This window comes from Hyla sarda, chromosome 5 (assembly GCF_029499605.1).
Source record: "Hyla sarda isolate aHylSar1 chromosome 5, aHylSar1.hap1, whole genome shotgun sequence".
Taxonomy (NCBI): domain Eukaryota; kingdom Metazoa; phylum Chordata; class Amphibia; order Anura; family Hylidae; genus Hyla; species Hyla sarda.
Genome location: NC_079193.1, coordinates 25,402,788 through 25,430,117, shown reverse-complemented (window position 1 = coordinate 25,430,117; position 27,330 = coordinate 25,402,788). Strand labels below are relative to the sequence as shown.

The 27,330-nt window shown below is 44.1% G+C and overlaps 1 protein-coding gene across 1 annotated transcript; it reads right to left on the bottom strand.

Moving 5' to 3' along the window:
* Window positions 1-5,643: 5,643 nt before the first annotated feature.
* On the bottom strand, window positions 5,644-27,306 carry LOC130272971 (lanosterol 14-alpha demethylase). The gene is made up of 11 exons (XM_056519048.1): window positions 26,910-27,306; window positions 22,269-22,436; window positions 20,001-20,099; window positions 16,022-16,198; window positions 13,547-13,673; window positions 12,319-12,493; window positions 9,805-9,924; window positions 8,218-8,413; window positions 8,040-8,135; window positions 7,789-7,957; window positions 5,644-6,016 (listed from the first exon to the last, which is right to left on the bottom strand). Exons 2-11 carry the CDS (start codon window positions 22,428-22,430, stop codon window positions 5,838-5,840), a joined length of 1,500 nt encoding a protein of 499 aa, XP_056375023.1. The 5' UTR covers window positions 22,431-22,436; window positions 26,910-27,306; the 3' UTR covers window positions 5,644-5,837.
* Window positions 27,307-27,330: the final 24 nt, after the last annotated feature.

The window sequence follows — 27,330 nt, the reverse complement described above, 5'->3', positions numbered from 1 at the left end:
CGGTGGGAGTGGGAATAGTGGGTAAATTCCCGCTCTGCAGGCCTAAAATGTCTCCACGAATCATGGAGGTTTGTTGCCTGTGTAAATGACTGTAAATAGAGCTCCCTTTGGAACTGTGAATCTTGACCCTCTCTCTTTCTATCTTCTGATGTATACATGACAGAATTAAAATCTCCACCTACAATAATCGTTTGTGATGTATCTCCCTGTACAAGGGTAGTGAGGCGAGTAAAAAAGTTTGCTTTGCCCGTCTGCGGGCCATACACATTATATATGCTGATCAAACGATCCCCTTCCTCCACTAGAACGTTTTGTAACCTACCCTCATCATCCTCCCAATGAGACCTCACCGACAGTGCCATCCTCTTATGAATCAGGATCACCACACCTCCCTTGCCAGCTACTGCCGGCGAGCCCCATACAACTCCCACCCACATTTTCTTAAGTCTGGCAAAGTCCTCCTGACGCAGGTGCGACTCCTGGAGCAGCGCTACATCCGCTTTCAATTTTTGCAGGTGCCGGAGCACCATGGAACGCTTTCCAGGAGACCGCAACCCTTTAACATTCCATGTAATCACTTTCATAATACAGTATATAAGCTACGGTTGTTAAATTTCATGACATAAAACATTTCTTTGTGGCAGTAGAGAAGCATAATGTCACGATATCTCCGGTATTTCCCAAGATAAGTACCAAATTGTGTCCCATGCGAGTGAACCCACCCCAGAACAATCCCAAAAACAGAAATATAACATATACAACCCATAGTGTAAACTACATCTAACGGAGGCTGTAAAAGCCCCCCTGAGCTCACAACTTCTAGTACTTCACTTTTTTCGCGGATAGGTTGCAGGTGCTCATCTCCCTGCCAGAAACTCCTATCAGAATCCAGGAGCAATAAAAGCAAGAGGAAGAAAAGAAGACAAAAACCCAGCCCGAAACAAAAGCGAAGATAATCAAAAGAACAGAAAACAGGGCCAGCTCCCACCAGGGGGGGGGGGGGAGGGAGGAGGGGGGGGGGGGGAGGTGGGAAGGGAGGGCGAGGAAGGGATGGGGGGGGGGAAGGGGAGAGGATAGTCTTGAGCGTGGAGAAGACAGGAGTATACAATAACATAGAAGAAGAGGAACAGCGCTGACTTGTAGTGAACATAAAACAATTTGTTACCCCTCCAATAGCCTGTGCGCAGTCCATGACTCATCAGTACATAGAAAGAAAGTCCCCATAGCATAGTCACTGAAACTTTTCCATATTTATACAAAAAATATGCGGCATAAAGAAAAACATGAATGGGGAAAAGAAAGAAAAATAAAAATGAACATGGTCATCCTCCCGTCCAAAAACAGAAGAACCAATCTCAGGCACGTTGGTGCGTTGCCGCTAGAAACTACCTTCCTGTAGAGATCCAAGGATTTATTAGGCCTCTAAGTTCACAGAAAGTTGCCTGACTTCCCTTTGTAGAGAGAGGGAAGATGTGGTAAAACAATTTCCGTCCATCTAGATGTGATCACTCCATTGCCTCCGAAGGCACCGGTGGGCTCCTGTGGCGTCTGCGTTTGTAGGTGTCATGCGGTTCAGGTGATGTCGTAGTCACCCTGAGGTTAAGGGCTGCTTGTGCCTCCTCCGGAGTGCGGTAGGTCTCCGTCGATCCATCTTGCTTGAAGATGCGTAGGGTAGCTGGATATTGAAGGGCAAATCTGCGCTGCTGTGCCACCAGTTGTGAGCAGATAGGTGAGAACGCCTTGCGCTTCTTCGCCACCTCGGCCGAGAAATCATTAAAAAGTAGAACACGGTGGCCTCTTATTAGTAAAGGCGATGACATCTTTTTATATGTTGTCAGGATCAATGCCTTTTCTGCGTAATTCAGATATTTTGTGATGATTTGTCGCGGACGCGTATCGCCCGAGGAGGAGGCAGACGGTGATGAGGATTTCAGCGCCCCCAGCCTATGGGCCCTTTCCACTATGAATCGTGCATTAAGCCCCAGCGCTTTTGGCAAGTCCTCAGCACATATGGTAGGAAGTAAATGCGCCGGGATAGATTCCGGTAGTCCCACCAGCCGCAAATTGCTCCTTCTGGAGCGGTTCTCTAAATCATCAGCCTTTTCCTGTAGAGCCTTTGTAAGCCTCAGGGACTGTTGTAACTTCTGGTTAGTCGCCATTACCTCCTCCTCCATTGCGCCTACTCTTTCTTCTAGATCAGCTATCTTAGCCGTGTGTAGTGTGACTTCACCTTGGACATTTTTGAGTGATGCCGCGATAGTATCATTCAGCTGTTCTTTAATACCAGGCAGCAGTATTTTAGTCACCTCAGCAGCTAGTTGGGTCACCAGTGCTTGAAATGTGATAGGTAGACCGGGAATCACAAAATCTCCCTGACCCTGGGTTAACGGAGATAGTTGTCCCTCTGTGGAAGGTATGGGAGGAGGTGTGCCGTCCTCTTCAGTGGCGCGAAGCGTCGCCATCTTCCCCACGCTTACCTCACCCCTAGGTGGTGCAGGTGTCGTTGCACGCTGGCTCTGTCCGTCACCGCCGCGGCTAAGGAAACGGTCCATCCGATCCCTCGGACCTTCAGTGAACCGTAGGTGAGTAGGCAATGCCTAGATAATGACTGATATAGTCGGCGGGAGCGGGTATATGTTGCGTTCGGGCCGGAGCTCCGTCTCCCCGCTGCCTACATCCGCGCGCCGGAACCGGAAGTCATCACCGCTGGTCCCATATTGCAACGGGCCGAAGATGGTATGTCCCGTAAGGAGCTGTATAGCGGTGAGCAGGCAGTGTGATCCTCCCGCTATACAGTGATCCTGCCTGCTCACCGCTATACAGCTCCTTACGGGACATACCATCTTCGGCCCGTTGCAATATGGGACCAGCTGTCACAGTGAGGTAGCGCAAAAAAAAATGTCATCCATAAAGTGTGGACAGTACAGTCTAGATCCATTGCGAGACTGATTATTTCATTTTTCATTTATACTACATCTGCCGGATTAACAATTTATTCCGAACTATCGGCATCCAATATCGCTATCACTTTAAATATCAGGCGATTGCTGCAAGGGATAAAATATTCTGCCATTAGGGCCCAATGTCAGATTAATGTAACATACAATGTTGCTCTGATGAATATTTAATATTTTATGTTTGTATTAATATATTTTTATTGTATTTTAATAAATTTGTCATTTTGTTTCAAACTGGCTGTTCCCAATTGATATTCTTTGTGTACCCAGTGGGGTGATGCTCTTGAGGTGTGGTTCAAACATTTAAATAGATTTGTAAATTACTTCTATTAGAAATTCTTAAAGGGGTACTCCACCCCTAGACATCTTATCCCCTATCCAAAGGATAGGGGATAAGATGCTAGATCGCCACGGTCCCGCTGCTGCAGCACCCCGCTATCATTACTGCACAGAGCGAGATCGCTCTGCACGTAATGACGGGCAATACAGGGGCCGGAGCATTGTTGCGTCACGGCTCCGCCCCTTGTGACGTCACAGCCCGCCACCGTCAATACAAGTCTATGGAAAGGGGGCGTGGCGGTCGTCACGCCCCCTGCCATAGACTTGCATTAAGGGGACGGGCCGTGATGTCACGAGGGGCGGAGCCATGACGTCACGCTGCTCCGGCCCCTGTATCGCCCGTCATTACGCACAGAGCGAACTCGCTCTGGTCAGTAATGATAGCGGGGTGCTGCAGCAGCGATCCCCGGGGTCCCCAGCAGCGGGACCGCGGCGATCTAACATCTTATCCCCTATCCTTTGGATAGGGGATAAGATGCCAGGGGCGGAGTACCACTTTAATCCTTCCAGTACTTATTAGCGGCTGTATACTACAGAGGAAATGCTTTTCTTTTTGGATTTCTTTTCTGTCACAACCACAGTGCTCTGTGCTGACACCTCCGTCCATGTCTGGAATTGTCCAGAGCAGGAGCAAATCCCCATAGCAAACCTATGCTGCTCTGGACAGTCCCTTAAATGGACAGAGGTGTCAGCAGAGAGCACTATGGTCGTGTCAGAAAAGAAATCCAAAAAGAAAAGCATTTCCTCTGTAGTATACAGCCGCTAATAAGTACTGGAAGGATTAAGAATTTCTAATAGAAGTAATTTACAAAAAAAAAAAGTTATAGGATAGGGGATATGTTATAGATCCCGGGGGGGTCCGACCGCTGGGACCCCCGCGATCTCCTGTACAGGATCTCCTATAGAGATACATGGAGGTGGCTTGTCTGCCGCAGCCCCGTACAGGAGATTGCAGGGGGTCCCAGCGGTCTGAGCCCCCATGATCTATAACTTATCCGCCATCTTTCGGATAGGGGATAAGTTATATTGTGCTACAGTTCTCCTTTAAGTGTTTATGTGATGCCTCAAAAAATCTACTGCCAGACACCTTAAAGGGTACCTTTCATCAAAAAAACTTTTGATATATTATAGATTAAAGGGGTTATCCAGGAAAAAACTTTATATATCTCAACTGGCTCCAGAAAGTTAAACAGATTTGTAAATTACTTCTATTAAAAAATCTTAATCCTTTCAGTACTTAAGAGCTTCTGAAGTTAAGGTTGTTCTTTTCTGACTAAGTGCTCTCTGATGACACCTGTCTGGGGAAACGCCCAGTTTAGAAGAGGTTTGCTATGGGGATTTGCTTCTAAACTGGGCGTTTCCTGAGACAGTTGTCATCAGAGAGCACTTAGATAGAAAAGAACAACCTTAACTTCAGAAGCTCATAAGTACTGAAAGGATTAAGATTTTTTAATAGAAGTAATTTACAAATCTGTTTAACTTTCTGGAGCCAGTTGATATATATAAAAAAAAAGTTTTTTCCTGGAATACCCCTTTAATGTATACAGAATAACTTTCCAATAGCATGTTAATAAGAAATATGATTATTTCTATTTAATTTTCCACTTGGGGTCTCCCTACCAGTCCTGGCCGCAAGCCTTTTTTTTAATAGATTTCAGACTCATGCTGGAGTCCTAAATCTCAGACTGCAGCCAGGACACAGACAAGCTCAGCACTGCTCCCTGCCTGGCAATCAGACCGGCAGGAGCCAGCACTGTGTCACAATGGCATATGCTCATTAGTGATGAGCGGCAGGGGCCATATTCAAATTCGCGATATTTCACGAATATATTGACGATTTGTCCTATGTTGGCGAAATTCTCATATATGTCCGTTCACTTTTTTTCCCCATGCGAAAATTCGCATTAAAAATTTGCCTAAAAATTTGCATGTGAAAAAAAAAGTCATTACGGATATATAGCACTATATTCTAAATATTCGCAAAATCGCAACGTGCCGATATTCGCGATAAAAATTAGCATTACGAATATTCGTGCTCAACACTAATGCTTATGTGCTGCACTTGTGATCCTATACGTTTCCATGACTTATGTAGTCTAATGCAGTGTAGTCCAACCAGGGTGCCTCCAGCTGTTGCAAAACTACAACTCCCAGCATGCCCGGACAGCCTTTGGCTGTCCGGGCATGCTGGGAGTTGTAGTTTTGCAATAACTGGAGGCACCCTGGTTGGGAAACACTGATCTAATGAAGGAATTCAGGAACGGCTTCTCGTGTACTTTCTTTATGTTTCGTAACAATGTGGATTTAATGAAACAAAAAAAAACAAAAAAAAGACTTTACGTTACAGTAATTACATGTTATTTATTGCAGCTTATTTACAAGCGGTCTAGACATACAAAAATAAAGAAAAAAAACAAAAAAAAACCTTCCTCCCGATTTACACACTAATATTTCACATTCATTTTATAAATTACAGAACATGTACAGTAGTAATTCCCCGTCCCCCCCCAATGTACAATGGTGCAGATCAGCGGCGCCTCTTCACACCTTCCTCCTCTTATATCTGATGATGGGGTTGTTGGGTGTATGGATCATCGTGCTGTAATTGATTGTGGGGAAGTAGCCGTCCACCAGGTCAAACTCGAACAGGCGGAGCATGGTGGACCAGATGGTTTTAATCTGAACGTAAGCGAAATTCTCGCCGATGCATCGATGGCGGCCTGGGAACGGGAACGACAAACAAATCACGTTAGTGCTACGATATATCAGTGTTTCCCAACTCAGGGTGCCTCCAGCTGTAGCAAAACTACAACCCCTACACGGGAGACGTGGACCATAGGACTCCCATCTTCTGTGTGGACTATCTGAACCTACATCACATGCTGGCGTCACGGACAGACATCTGTAAACAGGAAGTCTGTCCCTACACTATGCTGCCCACCATAATTTAATTGACATGTTCCCTTTAAAGGGCCATCTCCATCTTCCCTAATAGCTTCCTGTTCCCCTTTAGACTATTTGCGACCACTGGAGGTAGTCGGGAAGCCAACTTGCATAACTTCCATTGTCCAGAGCAGCATAGGTTTTCTATGGGGATTTGCTCCTGCTCTGGACAGTTCCTGACACTAACAGAGGTGGCAGCAGAGAGCACTGTGGTCAGACTGGCAAGAACTACACAACTTCCTGTGGAGCATACAGCAGCTGATAATTACTGAAGGGATAAACATTTTCTAATAGAAGTAATTTACAAATCTGTATAAAACTTTCTGCCACCAGTTGATTAGATTTTTTTCTTCTCCAGAGTACCCCTTTAAGCTGTGATACATGTGGATTCTATCCCCGACTACCAAGCTGTTTCCCTCAAATTGGAAGAGACATATTCCCATTCAGATTCTGCGTTGGGGTACGTTCACACGAGCGGATCCCCAGCAGGTATTACGCTGCGGATCCGCCGCTGAAGGAACTCTGCATGCTGCCTTTACAGGTGCCTTCTCGGAGCAGCAATATGCCGCTACAAGAAGACACACTGAAGCCGTGTGCAAGTCATTGCGCATGCGCGGTGTACTCGCACGCATCACGGCCGCTCCCACTGCTCTATGAGCCAGGCCCGAGAGCTGCTGCAATGTGCTAGTATACTGACAAATCATACGAGACAAATCAGACATCGCAGTGTTTCTGCTCGTAGCAACGTATTGGGCAGGCACCTGTAAAGGCAGCATACAGCGGTCCTTCAGCGGCGGATCCGCATCGTAATACGCGCTGGGAATCCGCTCGTGTGAACGTACCCTTAGGGTACGTTCACACGTACGCAGATTTGATGTGCAGTATTTTCTGCTGCATATTTCAATGTAAACTGAATGACTGAGCACGGATTCTAATCTGCAGTTATAAATCCTGTACATCAAATCTGCGCAGGATCCTGTATGTGTGAATGTACCCTTAAAGGGGTACTCGGGTGAAAAAAAATGTTTTTAAATCAACTGGTGCCAAAAAGTTAAACAGATTTATAAAGGACTTCTATTAAAAATCTTAATCCTTCCAGTACTTATCAGCTGCTGTATGCTCCAGAGGAAGTTGTGTACTTCCTTTCTGTCTGACCACAGTGCTCTCTGCTGACACCTCTGCCCGTATCAGGAACTGTCCAGAGTAGGAGCAAATTCCCATAGCAAACCTCACCTGCTCCGGACAGTTCCTGACATGGACAGAGGTGTGATCAGACTGGAAAGAACTACACAACTTCCTCTGGAGCATACAGCAGCTGATAAGTACTGGAAGGAGTAAGATTTTTTTAATGGAAGTAATTTACAAATCTGTTTAACTTTTTAGCACCATTTGATTTAAATTTTAAAATAAAGATTGTTTTCCACCAGAGTACCCCTTTAATGTAGCATGAACTCTGAGAGAGCAGTGTGCAGGGACTCCTGTCTTGAGTGTAGGTGGGGAGTCTCCCTTTAATTCATAGTTCACGGTTCATTAAATATTTTTTTTTTACCTGCTCCGAAAGGAACATAAGCGAACTTCTCCCCGGCTGCAGGATTTTCGTGGAGGTAGCGATCAGGGTTGAAGTCTGTGTTCTGCACCCAGGTATCCTTCAGCCGATGGTTGACGGTAGGAGACACGCACACCTGATGTCCTGGAGGGATATGGTATCCTGCCACAGTCTAAAGGGAACAAGGCCACAATAATCACTCACAGTTCCAGGATCCCCATGGCCGACAGCAGACACCCCCACGGAGCACTGACCTGTGGGGTCCTGGCCATCCTCATCATCGTCATGATCGGGGGCCTCAGCCTCAGGGTCTCCTTAATGCAGCGATCCAGGACTTGTAGGTCTTTAAGCTGCGGACAGGACAATGGGTTAACAACATGATACAATGATCTGTGTCTGCACTGTCAGTCGGGGGGGGGGGGTGCCCCTCACCTGGTCATAGTTCAGGGGTGGGAAGTCCTCCCCGCATACTGCTTTCTGCTCTGCGTAACATTGATCTTGGATAGATTTTTGTTTGGCCAAGAAGAAGCCCATCCAGGCGCTGGTGGTGGAGGACGTGTGCTGTCCGGCCAGTAAGAGGCCTATCAGCATCCCGGCAATCTCGTCATCAGATAGGGGGGTGCCGTCCCTAATAGAGAGAAGGGGCAGAATACATTCAGTACAACACAATTCAGTCAGCGACTAGTGTTTCCCAACCAGAGTGCCTCCAGCTGTTGCAAAACTACGACTCCCAGCATGCCCGGACAGCCAACGGCTGTCCGGGCATGCTGGGAGTTGTAGTTTTGCAACTGCTGGAGGCACTCTGGTTGGGAAACACTAAGCTACAGGTTAGTACAGGTACAGTCATGTCCATAAATACTGGGACTTCGACACAATTCTAACATTTTTGGCTCTATACACCACCACAATGGATTTGAGTTGAAACCAACCAAATGTGCTTTAAAGGGGTTATCCAGGAAAAACACTTTTTTTATATATATATATATATATCAACTGGCTCCAGAAAGTTAAACAGATTTGTAAAATTACTTCTATTAAAAAAATCTTAATCCTTTCAGTACTTATGAGCTGATGAAGTTGAGTTGTTCTTTTCTGTCTAAGTGCTCTCTGATGACACCTGTCTCGGGAACCGCCAAGTTTAGAAGAAAAATCCCCATAGCAAACCTCTTCTACTCTGTGCAGTTCCCGAGACAAGGAGAGATGTCAGCAGAGAGCCCTGTTGTCAAACAGAAAAGAACAACTCAACTTCAGCAGCTGATAATTATTGAAAGGATTAAGATTTTTTAATAGAAGTCATTTACAAATCTGTTTAACTTTCTGGAGCCAGTTGATATAAAAAAAAAAAAGTTTTTTCCTGGACTACCCCTTTAACTACCGATTGCCAGCTTTAATTTGAGGGTATTTGCATCCAAATCAGGTGAACGGTGTAGGAGTTACAACAGTTTGCATATGTGCCTCCCACTTGTTAAGGGACCAAAAGTTATGGGAGAGAATAATAATCATAAATCAAACTTTCACTTTTTAATAATTGGTTGCAAATCCTTTGCACTCTATTACAGCCTGAAGTCTGGAACTACACAACTTCCTCTGGAGCATACAGCAGCTGATAAGTACTGGAAGGATTAAGATTTTTAAATAGAAGTAATTTACAAATCTGTATAAAAAAAAAAAAAAAAATACATTTCCACAGGAATACCCCTTTAACTAGGACCATGGTCGTTTTGGAGGCTTTGGAAATCGGTCTTTTCTCAACAAAACTACAAGTCTATCACAAACCAGAACACGGAAAGGAAAAGTTTAGGGAAACCATAGGTAAAAGTGGGACCTTCCATCTGGGCCAAAAGTTTTTGATGGGCTATCCACAGGATAGGCTGTCGATAACTGATCATCTGGGTGCGTACACCTGCACAGCACCCATATGGTGATCAGCTGATCACAGCACTGGAACGGTGTACTTGAGCCGGAAGCCTTGGCTCGGTCCATTGTTTGTAGTGGTGGCGCTGGGTTATGGTCACTTACTTGTAGGTGGCATCGATGAGGGTTTGCAGCATGTCGTCTTCCCTGTCCTGGGACTGTCGGCGTTTCTGAATCACCTGGTAGAAGATGTTCTTGATCTCTAGGTGCGCTCGATCTCTGCGCCTGGAAATAAGACATAAATCTATCAGAGCGTATAACACGGATTCACAGTAAAGGGACAGATATCAATGCTGCACTGTGTCTATAAGAGAACCCACCAGAATTTACCCCTGGGTAGTATGGGACCGAGTCACCACTGCCACCTCAAGACATAGAACTTACTAAATAATTATATTATAACACATTGTTTATTTGTTTTTTTCTCCCAATTAAAGGATGCATAAGCCAGTACAAACAAGAGGAGGTTGTGTAGACCTCTCATAGTCAGTGTGGTGTTGTCTTAGAAGTGCCCTGGCTCCTCCCTCTCTCCTAAGACAATGCATTATGCTCTGGTGTCTCAGGAAGTGTGGCTGGATTTTGTCTCTGAGCTCAAGCCCCGCCCAAATGAGGTCATCACCTGCGACCACCCCCTACAGCTACATGACTATCTCCCTGTCATATACACTTATACATATATATCATTACTAGACATTTAGGGAGACTGAGGTGTGGTTACAGCATGCTGCTTGGTACTGAAAAATGCCACAGGCAGAGGAGCAGACAAGGAATGAATATAGCAGGTGCTGTAGATTTACTGACTGTAGAGCAATAAGTCTGGTGTGTACTGAAATGTTCTGCAACAGTTCTGGGAGGGAAACTAGCAGAAGTGCTGTGGAAGAGGAGTAGGCAGGGTGGAAGGGCTGTGACTAAGAGCTAAGGGAATGCAGTGCATTCTGGGTATTGTAGAACTGAGCAACTGCTCAACCAGGAAGTACAGGACTAAGATCCTAAAACCAATGGATTTTTGGTGGTTCCAGAACTGGGGCAGACAGGTAAGTAGTTGGTGTTATTTTTTTACCTCACATCAGAATACCCCTTTAAGGTGGGTTTCATAGATTATCCTTAAAGGGGTATTCCTGTCTTTGAATGTTATAACTTCAGTAGAATATGCCATAATATAATGAATATGTAAAGGTTTGACCCAGGGAAGAAATTGATCTCGGATTAGTAGATTATTAAATTCGGCACTGAAAAGGATACTAAAGATTGTGGGGTTTCAAAGAGTTTGCAGTCCCTTCAAGATAAGCCATAAATGAGCACTTTAAATGAGCACTGACAGATCCCAAAAAAAATTATATGTTTAAAAAAAAAATTGTAATACTTAATAAAGAACCCTCCTCCTGAAAATCCCACCACTAGAGATCCCCATACCTACTGGGACACTAGCCAGTCCTGCAGCTGAAAATCACCTCCCACCACCACAAGGGAGGGACAGGCCCCCTACCACCACACACCAATCACCTCCCACCACCACCACAAGGGAGGGACATGCCCCCTCCCATCACACACCAATCACCTCCCACCACCACAAGGGAGGGACACACCCCCTCCCACCACCACCACAAGGGAGGGACACGCCCCCTCTCACCACACACCAATCACCTCCCACCACCACCACAAGGGAGGGACAGGCCCCCTCCCATCACACACCAATCACCTCCCACCACCACAAGGGAGGGACACGCCCCCTCTCACCACACACCAATCACCTCCAACCACCACCACAAGGGAGGGACAGGCCCCCGCCCATCACACACCAAACACCTCCCACCACCACCACAAGGGAGGGACAGGCCCCCGCCCATCACACACCAAACACCTCCCACCACCACAAGGGAGGGACGCGCCCCCTCCCATCACACACCAATCCCCTCCCACCACCACAAGGGAGGGACAGGCCCCCTCCCACCACACACCAATCCCCTCCCACCACCACAACGGAGGGACACCCCCCCCCTCCCACCACACACCAATCACCTCCCACCAACAAAAGGGAGGGACACGCCCCCTCCCACTACACACCAATCACCTCCCACAACCACAAGTGAGGATAGGCCCCCTTCCACCACACACCAATCACCTCCCAACACTACAAAGAGGGATACACCCCCTTCCCCAGAGAGGATTTCTAACACTGTGAGCTAATGAAAAGAGGTATTTTTATAATAAATATAGGTGATAGAGGAATACAAATTAGGTGTAGATGGTCAGGATTAGGTACGGAGTATCATTTTCTTTTTTTTTGTGGGATCTGACAGGTACACTTTAACAACACAAAGAGAACACCCAATCAGCGCAGTACCTGACACAGTGCCCCCTGTGTGTGTGGCTGTATTTGGTACTGCAGTGAAGTGGGTATGGCTGGTAAACACCACAGATCAATGACCCATATAAGTGTTTCCCATCCAGGGTGCCTCCAGGGGTTTGCAAAACTACTACCCCCAGCATGCCCGGACAGCCAAAAGATGTCTGGCCATGCTGGGAGTTGTAGTTTTGCAAACCCCTGGCGGTGTCCTGGTCAGAAAACACTGGTCTATATAAAGGGTAACAGATATGTCTGCAGCATTTTAGCAATACCTGAAGCTTGGTAGTGGCAGCCATCCTGGGAGAAGCCAGGCCTCATGTGTGAAGCCTCCGTCCAGGTCAGCGTAGAGCTGCGCCACTCTCTCATCTAACAGGCTGCGGATCTCCTTCCCATGCAGGCAGCGGCTGGCGGTCAGGATGATCAGTTCTGACAGCGCCTCAAACAGGTCTAAAGAAACACAGCACAATTGTATATTATCCATCATATAGACTGTAATAAAGGCCAACTCCTGAGCAGGGACTGACGGCTGTATCTAATGATCGGAGGGTCTCAGCCCTGTCATGTTTACATCATGTGACCCCACCAGCAGAATAGTGAGTGCAGCCCTGGAGTATAATGCAGGATATAACTCAGGATCAGTACAGGATAAGTAATGTAATGTATGTACACAGTAACCTCACCAGCAGAATAGTGAGTACAGCTCTGGAGTATAATACAGGATATAACTCAGGATCAGTACAGGATAAGTAATGTAATGTATGTACACAGTAACCTCACCAGCAGAATAGTGAGTACAGCTCTGGTGTACAATACAGGATATAACTCAGGATCAGTACAGGATAAGTAATGTAATGTATGTACACAGTGACCTCACCAGCAGAATAGTGAGTACAGCTCTGAAGTAGAATACAGGATATAATTCAGGATTAGTACAGGATAAGTAATGTAATGTATGTACACAGTGACCCCACCAGCAGAATAGTGAGTACAGCTCTGGAGAATAATACAGGATATAACTCAGGATCAGTACAGGATAAGTAATGTAATGTATATACACAGTGACCTCACCAGCAGAATAGTAAGTACAGCTCTGGAGTATAATACAGGATATAACTCAGGATCAGTACAGGATAAGTAGTGTAATGTATGTACACAGTGACCTCACCAGCAGAATAGTGAGTACAGCTCTGGAGTATAATACAGGATATAACTCAGGATCAGTACAGGATAAGTAATGTACACAGGGGCCCATACTGATCAGCAGTATCTGGTCGCTCACTTATGAATTGACAAGCTTATTGCACCTAAGTTGGTAAATTCAGTGTAACAAATAATGAGATAACTGATTGTTAGTAAATGAGAGGGAGACAAATAGTTCCTAAATGTATAATCCCAGGAGCCTCCCCCATTATGCCCACCCTATACAGACCCCATATGACCCCATGTATCACTCTATTGGCTGAGAGAGGTGATGGCCCCAGTGTATATGATTCTTCTTACTTCCAACTCCACTGTCTCCCCAGCGCTTCAGGTAATCCACGGTCTCCTCCTCGATCAGCCTCACATATTGTTTGAAGTGCGCGATGTTCAGACCGGTCTTAAACATTTTCTTCTGTTCCAAAAAGATCTATAAAAGATACAAATACGGGAAAAATTAACAAAATATTTGCTGGAATCTACAGATCTCACAATATGATGGTCGGACAGTACGGGGCTTCACCAGATTGTTCTCCCAGAGGACTCAATAATGTCACCAGATCACTCCTCCCCTTTCCTTCTGTATACTGCTGCTGACTCGATGGGATCAGTATATATTAGTAGTTATGCAACCCCCTCAGCTCTATCTATATACTGCCACTGCTCTCTCTATGGGATCAGGATATATAGTAGTTATACAACCCCCTCAGCTCTATCTGTATACTACTGCTGCTGTCTCCATGTGATGGGGATATATAGTAGTTATACACCTTCCCTCTGTTTACACAATGGGGGAGATTTATCAAAACCCGTCCAGAGGAAAGTTACTGAGTTGCCCATAGCAACAAATCAGATCGCTTCTTTCATTTTTAACGAGGCCTCTACAAAATGAAAGTAGCGATCTGATTGGTTGCTATGGGCAACTCAGTAACTTTCCTCTGGACAGGTTTTGATAAATCTCCCCCATTGTGTTTGTTGCTGCAGTTTGACTGTTTTTGCAGTGATCTTCCAAAAATGTGTAAAAATGTAGTAAAAAAGTCAAAATGCAATGTGTTAAAGTCTGAAGACTTCAAATCTTCAAAAAACACTTTCACTTTAAAGGGGTATTCCAGGTAAAAAACTTTTTTTTTGCATATCAACTGGCTCCGGAAAGTTAAACAGATTTGTAAATGACTTCTATTAAAAAATTTTAATCCTTCCAATAGTTATTAGCTTCTGAAGTTTTCTGTCTAACTGCTCAATGATGATGTCACGTCCCGGGAGCTGTGCATGATGGGAGAATATCCCCATAGGAACTGTACAGCTCCCGGGACGTGAGTCATCAGAGAGCAGTTAGACAGAAAACAACAACTCAACTTCAGAAGCTAATAACTGTTGGAAGGATTAATATTTTTTAATAGAAGTAATTTACAAATCTGTTTAACTTTCCGGAGCCAGTTGATATATAAAAAGAAGTTTTGGCCTGGAATACCCCTTTAAATAAGAAAATGCATCTAAATTGCACATAATGTGAACTGACCTCAACCCACTTAGAGGCTAACCAATTACCCTGGCTGAATTCCTGCAACAGCAGATTAAAGGGGTACTCCGGTGGAAAACCTTTTTTTTTTCCTAAATCACCTGGTGCCAGAAAGTTAAACAGATTTGTAAATTACTTCTCTTAAAAAATCTTAATCCTTCCAGTACTTATTAGCTGCTGAATACTACAGAGGAAATTCTTAAATTATTTTCTTTTTGGAACACAGAGCTCTCTGCTGACATCACGACCACAGTGCTCTCTGCTGACATCTCTGTCCATTTTAGGAACTGTCCAGAGCAGCATATGTTTGCTACAGGGATTTTCTCCTACTCTGGACAGTTCTTAAAATGGACAGAGATATCAGCAGAGAGCACTGTGGTCATGATGTCAGCAGAGAGCTCTGTGTTCCAAAAAGAAAATAATTTCCTCTGTAGTATTCAGCAGCTAATAAGTACTGGAAGGATTAAGATTTTTTTAATAGAAGTAATTTACAAATCTGTAACTTTCTGGCACCAGTTGATAAAAAAATAAAAATAAAGAAAAATAAAATAAAAGGTTTCCACCGTAGTACCCCTTTAATTAGAAAACCAGGTGCCGTGATCAAACAACATGCCCCTCTCTCTGCAAAGCCAGAGGCTTTATGTGTGGAGGCAGCGTTCTCCTGGCCGTATAGCAGCTGGCGAGTTAAAGGGGTTATGCAGGAAAAAAACTTTTTTATATATATCAACTGGCTCCAGAAAGTTTAACAAATTTGTCAATTACTTCTATTAAAAAAATCTTAATCTTTTCAGTACTTATGAGCTTCTGAAGTTGAGTTGTTCTTTTCTGTCTAAGTGCTCTCTGATGACACGTGTCTCGGGAACCGCCCAGTTTAGAAGAGGTTTGCTATGGGGATTTGCTTCTAAACTGGGCGGTTCCCGAGACACGTGTCATCAGAGAGCACTTAGACAGAAAAGAACAACTCAACTTCAGAAGCTCATAAGTACTAAAAGGATTAAGATTTTTTTAATAAAAGTAATTTACAAATCTGTTTAACTTTCTGGAGCCAGTTGATATATATAAAAAATATGTTTTTTTCCTGGATAACCCCTTTAACTTGTTTCCATTGCTCCTCATTCCATTGTTGGAGTCACTATGGACCAGTGCTTCCCAACCAGGGTGCCTCCAGCTGTTGCAAAATTAAAACTCCTAGCATACCTGGAGCCATGCACAGGATATTGGGTGATCAATCATTTACATAAATCCTGAATAATCATTACCGGGTTGGGGACGTCATAGGCAACTCCCTTCCCGAATACGGGGGTGGTGAGGCGGGAGTACACGTCTTCCGCATTCAGGTCCTCATTCTTGCTGTTGAAGAGCAACGCGGCGGCATCGCTGCCAACCAAGTAGGTGAAGGTTTTGCCAACCATGGTAAAGCTGAAGACGGGGCCGTACTGAAAGACAAAGATGGTCATGTCAACGAGTCTATAATGGATGGATGTTCTCCTATAGCAGTGGTCTCCAACCTGCGGACCTCCAGATGTTGCAAAACTACAACTCCCAGCATGCCCGGACAGCCAACGGCTGTCCGGTCATGCTGGGAGTTGTAGTTTTGCAACAGCTGGAGTTCCGCAGGTTGGAGACCACTCTCCTATAGGTTTACTTCAGAATACAGCCTACGCTATAACAACACATTCAGGGTGTTTAGGCATTACATACCTTCTCCAGGGGGTATAGGTGAGGATTAGAAAAAGAAAAACAGCGCCATCTTGTCCTCAGTTTTTGTGTGGTATTACAGCTTAGTGCCTCTGTAGTGAATAGAGTGAAACTGTAATACTGCACACAACCTGACAACAAGGGTGGCGCTGTTTTGTTGTTGTTTTATTTTTTTTATTTTACTTTATTTTTTTATTTGGGGGGGGGGGGTAAGTGGACTATAATGTGCACTGTATACATTGTGATTGTATAATATTATCGTATGAATCAAGATGAAATAAAAATTTTAACAAAAAATAAGAGTGGCACTGTTTTGTTCTTTTTTTTTTTTAAGGGGGGGGGAGGTAAGTGGAATATAATGTGCACTGTGTTGTAATGAATATATTTATTGTGATTGTATAATATTATTGTATGAATAAAAATTTAATAAAAATGTTTAAAAAAAAGTGGCGCTGTTTTTTGTTTGTTTGTTTTTTTTTGGGGGGGTGGAAGGTAAGTGGAATATAATGTGCACTGTGTTGTAATGAATATTTATTGTGATTGTATAATATTATTGTATATATCAAGATTACCGTATATACTCGAGTATAGGCCGAGTTTTTCAGCACGATTTTTCGTGCTGAAAACACCCCCCTCGGCTTATACTCGAGTGAACTCCCCCACCCGCAGTGGTCTTCAACCTGCGGACCTCCAGAGGTTTCAAAACTACAACTCCCAGCAAGCCCGGGCAGCCATCGGCTGTCCGGGCTTGCTGGGAGTTGTAGTTTTGAAACCTCCGGAGGTCCGCAGGTTGAAGACCACTGCGGCCTTCAACATCATCCAGCCCCCTCTCACCCCCTTTAGTTCTGAGTACTCACCTCCGCTCGGCGCTGGTCCGGTCCTGCAGGACTGTCCGGTGAGGAGGTGGTCCGGTGGGATACTGGTTCCGGGCTGCTATCTTCACCGGGGAGGCCTCTTCTAAGCGCTTCGGGCCCGGCCTCAGAATAGTCACGTTGCCGTGACAACGACGCAGAGGTGCGTTCATTGCCAACGTAATTCTGCGTCATTGTCAAGGCAACGGCTCTATTCTGGGCCGGAAGCGCGGAGAAGAGGCGACCCCGGTGAAGATAGCAGCCCGGACCACCTCCCCACCGGACCACCTCCTCACCGGACAGCCCTGCAGGACCGGACCAGCGCTGAGCGGAGGTGAGTACTCAGAACTAAAGGGGGTGAGAGGGGGGCTGGATGATGTTGAAGGCCGCAGTGGTCTTCAACCTGCGGACCTCCGGAGGTTTCAAAACTACAACTCCCAGCAAGCCCGGACAGCCGATGGCTGCCCGGGCTTGCTGGGAGTTGTAGTTTTGAAACCTCTGGAGGTCCGCAGGTTGAAGACCACTGAGGGCGAATGATGAGAAGAGGATGATGAAGGGGGGTGTGGGGATGATGAAGGGGGGTGGGGATGATGAAGGGGGGGGGGTGTGGGATGATAAGGGGATGATGAAGGGGGGATGTGCGGGATGATAAGGGGATGATGAAGGGGGGATGTGTGGGATGATAAGGGGATGATGAAGGGGGGGATGTGTGGGATGATAAGGGGATGATGAAGGGGGGATGTGTGGGATGATAAGGGGATGATGAAGGGGGGATGTGTGGGATGATAAGGGGATGATGAAGGGGGGATGTGTGGGATGATAAGGGGATGATGAAGGGGGGATGTGTGGGATGATAAGGGGATGATGAAGGGGGGGATGTGTGGGATGATAAGGGGATGATGAAGGGGGGATGTGTGGGATGATAAGGGGATGATGAAGGGGGGATGTGCGGGATGATAAGGGGATGATGAAGGGGGGATGTGTGGGATGATAAGGGGATGATGAAGGGGGGATGTGTGGGATGATAAGGGGATGATGAAGGGGGGATGTGTGGGATGATAAGGGGATGATGAAGGGGGGATGTGTGGGATGATGACAAGGGGATGATGATGAGGATGTTAATGACGGGTCTGGATGATGACAGGGGGGGGATGAGGTATTTCCCACCCTAGGCTTATACTCGAGTCAATAACTTTTCCTGGGATTTTGGGTTGAAATTAGGGGTCTCGGCTTATACTCGGGTCGGCTTATACTCGAGTATATACGGTAAATAAAAATTTTAACGAAAAAAAAAAAAAAAGAGTGGCGCTGTTTTTTTTTTTTTTTTTTTTTTAAGGGGGAGGTAAGTGGAATATAATGTGCACTGTGTTGTAATGAATATATTTATTGTGATTTTATTGTGATATTATTGTATGAATAAAGATTAAATAAAGATTTAAACTAAGCAAAAAAAATAAAAAAAAGTGGAGCTTTCTTTTGTTTTTTTTGGGGGGGGAGGTAAGTGGAATATAATGTGCACTGTGTTGTAATGAATATATTTATTGTGATTGTATAATATTATTGTATGAATCAAGTTTAAATAAAAATGTAAAATAAAAATGGCGCTGTTTTTTTTTTTTATATAGGAAGCACCATTTTAATAGTATATCAATAAAGGGCTTTCAATTGTAGCATTAGTGATGCGTTAATATTGACCGCCGCATCGATCGGCTGATTGCACCAGGGAAAGCTGTCATCAGCTCCTCATATTATCTGCAGTGACCACTACAGGTGAAATGTGGTATTGCATGCGGCTATTACAATGAATAGCTGACCCTATAATACAGTGTTTGCGGCTCTCTACTATTTTAAAACGGCAACTTCCATCGTGCCCCAACAGCCGCTAAAGCTCTGCAGCTGTTTCTCAACTACTCCTACTCCCAGCATGCACCGACAGCCTGGGACTAAAAATGTTATGCGATCCGTACGCTACAACTTTATTTAAAATTTTAACAAAAATGTATGCAGAAAAATTGTGCAAAATTTCCAGTTTTTAATCAACAAAATTTTAAACTGCTAGAGCGCTTGAGATCATGGTCGCCTACTCTAGTGTTTCCCAACCAGGGTGCCTCCAGCTGTTGCAAAACCAACTCCCAGCATGCCCGGACAGCCGAAGGCTGTCCAGGCATGCTGGGAGTTGTAGTTTTGCAACAGCTGGAGGCACCCTTGTTGGGAGTCACTGGTCTATTCATTGTAAAAAATCCATGTAACCCCATAGAGATACATTATAAGCCAAATTACAGTGTTATCTAGTGGTATCGCAGTTTACTGCAGTATATTTTTATATTATATTATTATTAATAATTATTACAATATTTTATATTATAATATATATTTATATTTCTCTGCAAAGAAAACCGAAAAACACAAATATTTTTTTTTTATTTATAAAAATAAATAAATAAAAAAATTTAAATTTTAAAAAAAGGCACTTTACACTGCAGGCGCCATTACTGTATTTAAAGTCTTACTGTCATTTATAAAAAATATATAAATGTTGAGATGTCATATAGAAACATATATCTGGGAACTATATGGAGGGCGGCGAGCCCTGGTTAATTATTGATGGCTGCAGCGTACTGTCATGGCCGCCCGATTCCCACAGGAGATAATGTACACCCCCCCCCCCCCCCCAGCTCCTCGCACTCACCTTTTCATAGGCTTTTTCTAGAAACTCAATTGGACTTTTCCCAAAAGATATGGCGTGACCCAGGAAAGGAATGGACGATGAAATATAGGGAGGATATTTCTGCAGAGAAAACAGGAAAACACAAATAGCTTTTTTTATTTTATTTTTTTATTTATTTAAAAAACATTTTTTTTTATTCACTTACACCGTGCTTTACACTGCAGGCTTCATTGCTGTATTTAGAGTATTACTGTCATTTATTTAAAAAAAAAAAAAGAAAATTTCACACGTCACATAGAAACATATCGAAAGTTTCTGACTTAAAGGGGTACTCCGGTGGAAATTTTTTTTTTTTTTTTTTAAATCAACTGGTGCCAGAAAGTTAAACAGATTTGTAAATTACTTCTAATAAAAAATCTTAATCCTTCCAGTACTTATTAGCTGCTGAATACTACAGAGGAAATTATTTTATTTTTGGAACACAGAGCTCTCTGCTGACATCATGACCATAGTGCTCTCTGCAGAGAGCTCTGTGTTCCAAAAAGAAAAGAATTTCCTCTGTAGTATTCAGCAGCTAATAAGTACTGGAAGGATTAAGATTTTTTTAATAGAAGTAATTTACAAATCTGTTTAACTTTCTGGCACCAGTTGATTTAAAAAAAATAAAAATAAAAATAAAAAAAGTTTCCACCGGATAACCCTTTAATATCAGTGTTTCCCAACCAGGGTATCTCCAGCTGTTGCAAAACTATAACTCCCAGCATGCCCGGACAGCCTTTGGCTGTCCGGGCATGCTGGGAGTTGTAGTTTTGCAACAGCTGAAGGCACCTTGGTTGGGAAACACGTTGCCCTGCACAAGGTTTGATAAATCTTTCTATAAGGGTACGTGGTATTTTACTGTTGATTTTCTGTAGCAAAATGAGCTGCAGAAAATCTGCAGCAAAATCTGCAGGTGTCAACGTACCTTAAGGATACGTTCACACGGGCGGATTTTTTAGCGGGTTTTCCGCTTTTACGCTGCGGAAAATCCACAGCAGTCCCTACTGACTTCAATGGGGCTTGCGGCAGATTTTCCGCAGCGTAAATTCTGCCGCGGAAAATCTGCTGCGGACAGCCGAGAAAAGCCCGCCCACTTTCAAATACGCAGCGGAAAACCTGCAAAAAAAATCCGCCCGTGTGAACGTACTCTAAAAGTGTAATTCCTTTACAACACGGACCAAATTATTATCTACAAGCAAATATAATGAGCTCTGGTAAAGGTCGAATCCGTGGACAATCTAAGGCTGGGTTCACACCATGTTTTTGCCATACTGTTTTCTATTAGTTTAGAAAACCGTATGGCAAAAAAAAAACGGATGGAACCGTATGGGAAAAAGTAAACCCTATGTGTTTTTAAACTGTATACTACTTTTAAAAGTGTATACGGTTCTGTCCGTTTTTATAAAAAAAAAAAAAAAAAAGTTTTTGAAAATTTTAATTAAAATAAATTAAAAAAAAAGTTTAATTTTAACTTTAGGATGCAAATGCGCATGTGCAAAGTAAAAACCGGATGTATATGGCTTCCCGTATGGAACTGTATACATGTGCGTTTCACATTGACGTCCATGTTAAAAAAAAATTATGCCGTTGCAATATGATTTTTAACCCGGAGACAAAAGCGTGGTCAACCACGGTTTTGAGTACGGGGAAAAAAAACGTATTGCAAGTAAACCGTACGAAACCGGGTGCATACGGTTTTCAATTGTTTGTCTATGTATATGGTTATATACGTTTTCTATAATGAAAACGTAAACAGGAACCGTACTTGAAAAACGCGGTGTGAACCCAGCCTAATACAGTATTCCCAAACCTTTGACTCTCCAGTTGTTGCAGAACTGCAACTCCCAGCATGCCCGGTTGGCCAAAGGTTGGGGAACACTGATCTGAGGGGTATGCAGGCTTCTTAACATCTGGAGGAGAGAAGGATCGGGCACGTTTAATTTCAATTGCCTGATCCTTTTATTCTCGCAGGAATAAGACACCACCAGAGGAGTCTGGCAGCGGCTAAGGGCCCAATTACACACTGACTGCAGCAAATATGCGAATGAACGATCCAGTGCCCGATCCCGGGCCGTGTAATTGGTTCGATAAATAGGTTTGATCTAGGAGATATGTCATGCATGTTGCCCTTACACCCTCTTTTGATCCTAAAGACATGGACGCTCAGCAGAGGTGAGTATTCACGTACATGGTGGGGGTGGGAGTAGGGCAAGAGAGTGTTATCGGTACATGATGGTGCCGTAGACTCACCACATTGTCAGGCTCTACGGTGTTCAGATGCTTGAAGGCCAGTTTGGACAGATAGGCAATAAGAAGGAGGAAGGCGCAAGGCAGAAGCACCTTCGAGGCCAAACTGCCCCCCACGGCCTCCTCTAGCAGGGCGCCCCCTGCCTGCCACAGACTCACCAGCATGGTCGCCTGAAAGAGAGAAAAAAAAAACATAAATATACGGGGTCACTATAGAAACAACAACCACCATGGGGCCCGGAAGATCTTCTCCTACACTGTTGCCCATAGCAACCATCTTTCTTTTGGTTGCTATGGGCACCTGTACTTTTTCCTCTACACAGGTTTTAATAAATCTTTAAAGGCAGCGTTTTCCAAACAGGGTGTCTCCAGCTGTTTCAAAACTACAACTCCCAGCATGCCTGGACAGCACTCGGTGTACACTCATAGCCCTAATGCTTATAAGTCAGCGTTCATTCATCTATTTGGCAAACACATCACTCCTGTACATGGTATAGAGGGATATAGCTATATACAATTATATATATATATATATCAGTGAGAGTGCACTTATCTATGGAACATTAACATCCCTCCTGTGTATGGTATAGAAGGATATAGCTATATACAATAGTATATATATATATCAGTGAGAGTGCACTTATGTATGGAACATATACATCCCTCCTGTGTATGGTATAGCTCAGCTTTCCCCAACCTTCGGCTGTCCGGGCATGCTGGGAGTTGTAGTTTTGCAACAGCTGGAGGTACCTGGTTGGGAAACACTGGTATAGAAGAAATAAAATGATATACCGTATATGCCGGCGTATAAGACGACCCCCAACTTTTACAGTTAAAATACAGAGTTTGGGATATACTTGCCGTATAAGACTACCCCTCCTACCACTATGTACAGTACCTTATAGTTCCCCCACATTAGGTCGGCAGCATGTTCCCCCACATTAGGTCGGCAGCTCCCCCCCACATTAGGTCGGCAGCTCCCCCCCACATTAGGTCGGCAGCTCCCCCCCCCCACCCACATTAGGTCGGCAGCTCCCCCCCCACCCACATTAGGTCGGCAGCTCCCCCCCCACAATGGTAGGCAGCTCCCCCCCCCCCCACCACCACATTAGGTCAGCAGCTCCCCCCACAGACATATAACTTCCAGCCATATAGAGAGAGTGTATGGCTGGAGGCTGTATGTCTGTGTACAGCCCCCCACAGTGTTCCTGTCACCGCTCCTCCGGCCCGGGGTCACAATCTACTGCTATGGCCTATGGACCATAGCAGCAGTCCCGGGACCAGAGGAGCGGTGATCGGAACACTGTAGATGACGCGCCGCCGGTCACTCACCAGGCCCCGGCCGTGCTCGTCCTCCTCCGGTCCTCCTGCGCCTCTATGGTTATACGCACGGGACGTCACTGACGTCCCGCGCGTACAACCATAGAGCGGTGGAGAAGCGCAGAAGGACCGGAGGAAGACCGCAGGAGGACGCGCGGCGGGCGGGGAATGGTAAGTGACCTGCGGACATCCTTATGTCCCGAAAAGATTTTTCGTGACACGGGGATGTCCGGCATAGGAATACTTATTCCTATGTCTATTCCTATATTGTGCCGGCTCCTGTGTGCGGCTGCAGGCGGGGGCCGGCCAGAGCATGTACAAACTAATTCATGAATACTAAAAACCAGGGTGCCTCCAGCTGTTGTGAAACTACAACTACCAGCATGCCCGGACAGCCTTTGCCGGTCCGGGCATGCTGGGAGTTGTAGTTTCACAACAGCTGGAGGCACCCTGGTTTTAAAGTATACAGATATTAGTTTGTACATGCTCTGGCCGGCCCCCGCCTGCAGCCGCACACAGGAGCCGGCACGATAATCGTAAGTATTCCTATGCCGGACCCCAATACCCGGGGTATAAGACGACCCCCGACTTTTCAGAAGAAAATTTGGGGTTAAAAAGTCGTCTTATACGCCGGGATATACGGTATATCTCTATTATGGTATATATCAGAGCTATTTAAAACATATATCACTCCTGTGCATGCTATAGAAAGCAGATATATCTACATACAGGGGGAGAGTTATCAAGACCTGTCCAGAGGAAAAGTTGCTGAGTTGCCCATAGCAACCAATCAGATCACTTCTTTCATTTTTAACAAGGCCTCAGCAAAATGAAAGAAGCGATCTGATTGGTTGCTATGGGCAACGTTTCCTATGTGATTATCACAGAGGATCAAGCAAGGATGGAATCCAGCAGCGCATTTACGGATAAGAACGCTGAATCATCAAGACCGGTGCGGTTCACAGATCACACGGACCAGAGAGTGACGCGTTTCAGCGGACGTAGCCGCCTTAGTCGTACTAAGTAATTATTACAAGTCAATGAGCGTGCATATGTCTATGTATAGAAGGAATATACAGTGATAATTATGGGTGAGCGTGCATATATCTATGTATAGAAGGAATATACAGTGATTATATATGGGTGAGCGTGCATATATCTATGTATAGAAGGAATATACAGTGATTATATATGGGTGAGCGTGCATATATCTATGTATAGAAGGAATATACAGTGATTATTTATGGGTGAGCGTGCATATATCTATGTATAGAAGGAATATACAGTGATTATATATGGGTGAGCGTGCATATATCTATGTATAGAAGGAATATACAGTGATAATTATGGGTGAGCGTGCATTTATCTAAGTATAGAAGGAATATACAGTGATTATATATGGGTGAGCGTGCATATATCTATGTATAGAAGGAATATACAGTCATTATATATGGGTGAGCGTGCATATATCTATGTATAGAAGGAATATACAGTCATTATATATGGGTGAGCGTGCATATATCTATGTATAGAAGGAATATACAGTGATTATTTATGGGTGAGCGTGCATATATCTATGTATAGAAGGAATATACAGTGATAATTATGGGTGAGCGTGCATTTATCTAAGTATAGAAGGAATATACAGTGATTATATATGGGTGAGCGTGCATATATCTATGTATAGAAGGAATATACAGTGATTATATATGGGTGAGCGTGCATATATCTATGTATAGAAGGAATATACAGTGATAATTATGTGTGAGCGTGCATTTATCTACGTATAGAAGGAATATACAGTGATTATATATGGGTGAGCGTGCATTTATCTACATATAGAAGGAATATACAGTAATTATATATGGGTGAGCGTGCATTTATCTATGTATAGAAGGAATATACAGTGATTATGGGTGAGCGTGCATATATCTATGTATAGAAGGAATATACAGTGATTATGGGTGAGCGTGCATTTATCTATGTATAGAAGGAATATACAGTGATTATATATGGGTGAGCGTGCATTTATCTATGTATAGAAGGAATATACAGTGATTATATATGGGTGAGCGTGCATATATATATCTATGTATAGAAGGAATATACAGTGATTATATATGGGTGAGCGTGCATATATCTATGTATAGAAGGAATATACAGTGATTATGGGTGAGCGTGCATATATCTATGTATAGAAGGAATATACAGTGATTATATATGGGTGAGCGTGCATTTATCTATGTATAGAAGGAATATACAGTGATTATATATGGGTGAGCGTGCATATATCTATGTATAGAAGGAATATACAGTGATTATATATGGGTGAGCGTGCATTTATCTATGTATAGAAGGAATATACAGTGATTATATATGGGTGAACGTGCATATATCTATGTATAGAAGGAATATACAGTGATTATATATGGGTGAGCGTGCATTTATCTATGTATAGAAGGAATATACAGTGATTATATATGGGTGAGCGTGCATTTATCTATGTATAGAAGGAATATACAGTGATTATATATGGGTGAGCGTTCATATATCTATGTATAGAAGGAATATACAGTTATTATATATGGGTGAGCGTGCATATATCTATGTATAGAAGGAATATACAGTGATTATATATGGGTGAGCGTGCATATATCTATGTATAGAAGGAATATACAGTGATTATATATGGGTGAGCGTGCATTTATCTATGTATAGAAGGAATATACAGTGATTATATATGGGTGAGCGTTCATAGATCTATGTATAGAAGGAATATACAGTGATTATATATGGGTGAGCGTGCATTTATCTATGTATAGAAGGAATATACAGTGATTATGGGTGAGCGTGCATATATATCTATGTATAGAAGGAATATACAGTGATTATATATGGGTGAGCGTTCATATATCTATGTATAGAAGGAATATACAGTGATTATATATGGGTGAGCGTGCATTTATCTATGTATAGAAGGAATATACAGTGATTATGGGTGAGCGTGCATATATATCTATGTATAGAAGGAATATACAGTGATTATATATGGGTGAGCGTTCATATATCTATGTATAGAAGGAATATACAGTGATTATATATGGGTGAGCGTGCATTTATCTATGTATAGAAGGAATATACAGTGATTATATATGGGTGAGCGTTCATAGATCTATGTATAGAAGGAATATACAGTGATTATATATGGGTGAGCGTTCATATATCTATGTATAGAAGGAATATACAGTGATTATGGGTGAGCGTGCATATATATCTATGTATAGAAGGAATATACAGTGAATACTCCATATAAGAGGCCAGTACCTGATGTTGCGGTGATGGAGTGAGCTCCCGGTTCCTCAGATGAGTAGACGCACTTCTTGCACTCACTCAGGTTTTGCAGGCAGACGACAATGGGCGCGGTTTAGTGATAATCAGTTGTCACCCAGTCTCCGCCCCCTTTCAGGCCCTGACTCCTCACTATTGCGCCAATGGAGGAGCCCGGACCGTGCAGACAGTGTGAATACAAGAGCGGACAATAAGGGGGCACACCCGGGAAAGGGGTAACCACAGCGGCGCCCTCTGGGGGGAGGGAACATAGATTTCATAGGCGGGGCCGATATAGCAAGTGGGCGTGGCCCGTCACCGGCAGCCCCTGTGCTGTTTGGGAAGGCCGCGCTTTGATTGGCTGGCCGCGGCTGAACTGATGTCTGACTATGTGACGTCACCGGCAAGCGGCTGCGTC

Excerpts from the sequence above, each read along its gene's own strand:
- LOC130272971 (XM_056519048.1), bottom strand. The coding sequence starts at position 22,430 with ATGCTGGTGAGTCTGTGGCAGGCAGGGGGCGCCCTGCTAGAGGAGGCC. Across the intron at positions 8,136-8,217 it reads CACCCCTGAACTATGACCAG|CTTAAAGACCTACAAGTCCT; the intron begins GTGAGGGGCACC and ends TCCTGTCCGCAG. Across the intron at positions 6,017-7,788 it reads TTATGTTCCTTTCGGAGCAG|GCCGCCATCGATGCATCGGC; the intron begins GTAAAAAAAAAA and ends TCCCGTTCCCAG.